Genomic DNA, 4,397 nt, shown 5'->3' with positions numbered 1-4,397 from the left:
AAAATGTGAGTTCCTAGATTTGACAACAATTAAAAACAGTTTTTTGGACTACATTAGATGCTAATAGATCTGCAGAGGCTAATTTTAAGTGTATGTTGAAAATAAATCCCAAAGAAGCCTCAGCTTCAGCGGTATCATCATAGGTTAAGTTTTACAAACTCATAAATTTTAAATTAATACAGAACAGACTAAAAAACTCTTAAAGGACATCCAGTCTCTTATAGGCTTCTTCGATGAAAGTTAACACATTCTTCATCTGGGATGAGTTATGGAGAACATCTAAGTCTCTCAGAAGAGCTTTATGGTTTGGAATTGATGTCAACATTTCTTTCTGTGGGTATAATAGCACAATTAGTTTAAAATTTTTTGAAACTGAGATATAATTGACATACAACACCATATTAGTTTCAGGTATACCACACAATGATGTGGGTTTTGTGTATACTGCAAAATGACCACTACGGTAAGTCTAGTTAACATCTAGTACCATACATAGTTACAAATTTTCTTGTGATGTGAACTGTTAAGATTTACTCTCTTAACAACTTTGAAATATACAAGACAATGTTATTGACTACAGTCACTGTATTCTACATTACATCCCCATGACTGATTTTATAACTGCAAGTTTGTACCTTTTGACCATGTTGACCCATATAAATAGTTTTTAACCTTTTATTATGAGAAATGTCAAATGTATGTTTAGAGAGAATGGTACACTAAACCTTATATACTCATCACCCAACCTCAGTAATCATCAACTCATTCCTATTCTTTCAAATTTGTATTATTTTGTTTTACCTCTGTCTATTCCCTTTCCTTTCACTCTAAATGGATTACAGATAGGACTATTTAAGTTATTTTTGAGAAACTTGAAGACTTTCTACCACTATAAACATTTATACAATAATAGCTACTGGGAACCTGTGAAAACAGAGACCAGTATATAGTCTGCTACAAATAACACAACATTATTTCATGAAGAGTTATAGGCCATTGTTAGAAGCATAAACAAACTCAACTATTGGACTTTACTTCCAGAAATCTACCTTACAGTTACGACCACACAAATATCTAAAGATACATATACAAGCAATACTGAGCATTATTTGTAACTGCAAAAATCATTTATTTCCACCAGTTTCACGAATTATAGTATGGTACAATGTAATGTTATACAGTTATTGACAAGAATGAGAGATCCCCATGAAAGATGCTCACAAAATAAGATGTTCAAACTATTCTGTCAAGTCAGAAAAATAATGTTGCCTACAAACATAACATAGATTTCATTTGTCTTTTAAAAAAGGAAAAGGATATTATGGTTTTATATATGCAATTCACAACTGATGATACAGCTGATATGGCAAATTAGCATTTACCTGAAGTGTGGGTGCTTTGAGACTCTTCTGAGAAAGTTCTGGAAGACAGAGTATCCCACTATCTATTTGAAACATCTAAAGTAGAAAAAGAAAGCTGCAGATGATTTCAAAAGGCTGATTTCTCTCTTCTTACATTCAAAAGTTGTGTAGCTGCGAGATAAGCATTAAAAAACTTATCCAGACTCAAGATATGCATCATTAAACAATTACCTGTTTTACTTTCTCTTCCTCTTCTTCCACCTCACTTGTCAGAACTTGAATTTTGTTCTTTAGGCTCTGAATATTCCCAGTCATTGACTCTATGGTTTCTACTATTTTATCTATTTCTTCCTGAGTAAGAAAACAGAAAGTTAATGTTTTAAATTAAATGCATTATTAAATAAAGCCCAAATAGGCATTAATATACATATTTCTAAAATACCAGATATACTGAAAAATTTTTAGAAGAAACTGGTAAATTATTTTCCTTTTGCAAAACAAACTTCCGAGAAACTAATTTACCAACATACTAATTCATTACGTGGAGATTTAATTTCCAAGGAACAAGGAGATACAACCCATGTTCAAGAATATTTCCTCCATAACTCAGCAAAACTGCTACAGTCAGAGATCCTGGAAGACCCGTGTGAATACAGCAAAGCCCAAGGACTGATGGCCTAAAAATCTGCTGTGCTTTGACTATCCGTCTCTAAGCCACTACGCACCCCTGGGAACCACTCATCTTTTTATTCTCCAGTTCTGCCTTTCTAACTCATCAGATAGTTGCAGTCATACAGTATGGTTTTGCTTCTTTCACTTGTGATTTATAATATGCACTTAAGGTTCCTCCATGTCTCTTTAGGGCCCGATAGCTTATTTCTTTTTAGTGGTGAATAATATTCCATTGTCTGATATTCCACATTTATTTATCCATTCACCTAATGAAGGACATCTTGGTATTCCAACTTTTAGCAATTATGAATACAGCTGCCACAAACATCCATGTGCAATATTCAAACATCCATGTATAATATACCAATATCCATGTGCAATATACCATGGTGCATGATGGCTGTATCTTGTAGTAAGAAGAGTTTTCATTTTGTAAGACATTGCCAAACTGTATTCTAAACTGGTTGTATCATTTAGCATTTCCCACCATCTGTGAGAATTCTTGTTGCTCCACATCCTCATCTGCCTTTGTTGTTGTCCACGTTCTAGATTTTGGCCATTCTAATTCTAGGAAGTGCATATGAAGTCTCCTTTCATCTACAGTTTTCCAGTCCAATTTTTTTGGTTCTTTCCTATTGATTTGTACAGGAAACTAGATAGTTTGCTTTGCAGAATTTGTGGGTCAGGTTTAACCTGTTCCACGGTCTTGAATTTCCTGTGACTTGGTTTTTGGATTTTAGAGAGTCCTGTCCAATACCAATGTGTGTTACCACATGTATTAGTTTACTGTGCCTGCCCAAAAAACTGCCACACACTTGGTGTCTGAAATCAGAAATTTATTCTCTCACAGCTCTGGAGAGCAGATGTCCAAAGCAAGGTGTTGGCAGGATAGTGCTCCCCCTGAAATCTCTGAGGGAGAATCCTCTCTTGCCTCTTCCAGCCTCTCCCAGCCTTCCTTGTGGCTGCTTGCTCCAATTTCTGCATTTTTCACACAGCCTTTTCTTCCATGTCTCCTTCTCTTATTAAGGACACTTTTGTCTCTTTAAGGACATGAGTCTTTGTATTTAGGACCCACCCAAAATAATCCAGGATGATCTCATCTTCAGATCTTTAATTATACCTGGGAAGACTCTCTTTCCAAATAAGGGCACATTTGCACGTTCCAGGGCTAGGACTTGGGCATATCATTTTGGGGGACACCATTCAACCCACTATAGAGGGAATGAATAACAACAATGAATAAAGAAAAGTTAATATAATAAGGACTAAAAAGTTCCATTGTAGTTAAAAAAATATTTTGGTCCATTGCTTTGGTTATCTTCTTTGGGTAGTCCTACTATACTTATGCCATACCTTCTATGCTGAGCTTTTACTTTGTCAGTTTTTCTCAACTTCAAAAAAAAATGTTTCTTTTTGATTCTTAAAATTTTCTCCTTTACTATTTATTTTAAGCATTTATTTGTTACATTTGCTTTAATTCTTCTAATGCAGTCTGTATATCTGAAAAGCTTTTTCTTTTACTTATAATTTTTCCTAAATTCTGTGGCTTCAGTTTTTAGTATGTTTAATGCCGATTTATGATTTTTTCCATACCCTCTACTGTTTTTCTGAATTTCTTTCAGTTTGCTTAAGGATTAGGTTAGTGTCCATCTGTTTTATGAACACAGGCTTTTAGCCTGCTTTTGTTATCTGTGGATTGCTATTTTTTTGTCCTTATTTTTATATATTCTTATGCTAACTCCAGTTGTGAAATCCTATGGCTCTGTTCTTATGCGGAGGTCCATATAGATCAAAAACCTAAGCCCTCGCAGTTCCTATACCATCCTCTCAGTCTCAGAGACAGTGCTCACCACTGCCTTTTCTGTAGCACCATCACCAAATGAGAGAGCTCAATGAATACAACTTCTGTTATTAGTTGATACAGGTTTTTGAAGTCACTCCAAAGAACAGCTCTAGGCCTCTGAGGGAAAAGGTAGTGGTTGTAAGTAAGGCACATAACAGAAAATTGATGGATACAGACAATACCTAAAAACTCCTAGTTCAAAGATTCTGTTAGGCCAGTGAAGAACCCTTGTGCCCAAAATGCAAACAGTGCTCCACTGAGTAACTGGCCATCAAGCAAGCAAACCATAGACTGTTGTAATGCTGTGATATCAGAAATATGTATTTGGTTTTCATCCCTGGTTTCTGGCAGAGAGCTTCTAAAATCCTTGTAATCTGTTTAGTGATTGGGGTGACACAGTGACATCCTTTGCTATTCATAATAAGCCTCTTTCAACGTTACCTGAGATTTTATGCTAATGAATGATTCAGAGAGGATGAAGGCTGGTTGCCAGAGCAAGCAACCAACTGATTACAGGGTTG

The 4,397-nt window shown here is 35.3% G+C and overlaps 1 protein-coding gene across 1 annotated transcript; it reads right to left on the bottom strand.

The window, feature by feature from the left end:
* Positions 1 to 1,736, bottom strand: LOC116863046 (centromere protein Q-like; the record flags this gene model as incomplete). The annotated part of the gene is made up of 3 exons (XM_032850539.1): positions 1 to 331; positions 1,383 to 1,457; positions 1,593 to 1,736. Coding segments are annotated over 3 exons (351 nt in total), but the record flags the coding sequence as incomplete, so codon positions are not given.
* Between the last annotated feature and the right edge of the window lie 2,661 nt (positions 1,737 to 4,397).

The sequence above is a fragment of the Lontra canadensis genome, unplaced genomic scaffold, assembly GCF_010015895.1.
Source record: "Lontra canadensis isolate GAN:19392208 unplaced genomic scaffold, GSC_riverotter_1.0 scaffold479, whole genome shotgun sequence".
In the NCBI taxonomy this organism is placed as follows: Eukaryota; Metazoa; Chordata; class Mammalia; order Carnivora; family Mustelidae; genus Lontra; species Lontra canadensis.
Note: the sequence above shows the minus strand (reverse complement) of the source record. Positions and strands in the feature narration are given on the sequence as shown.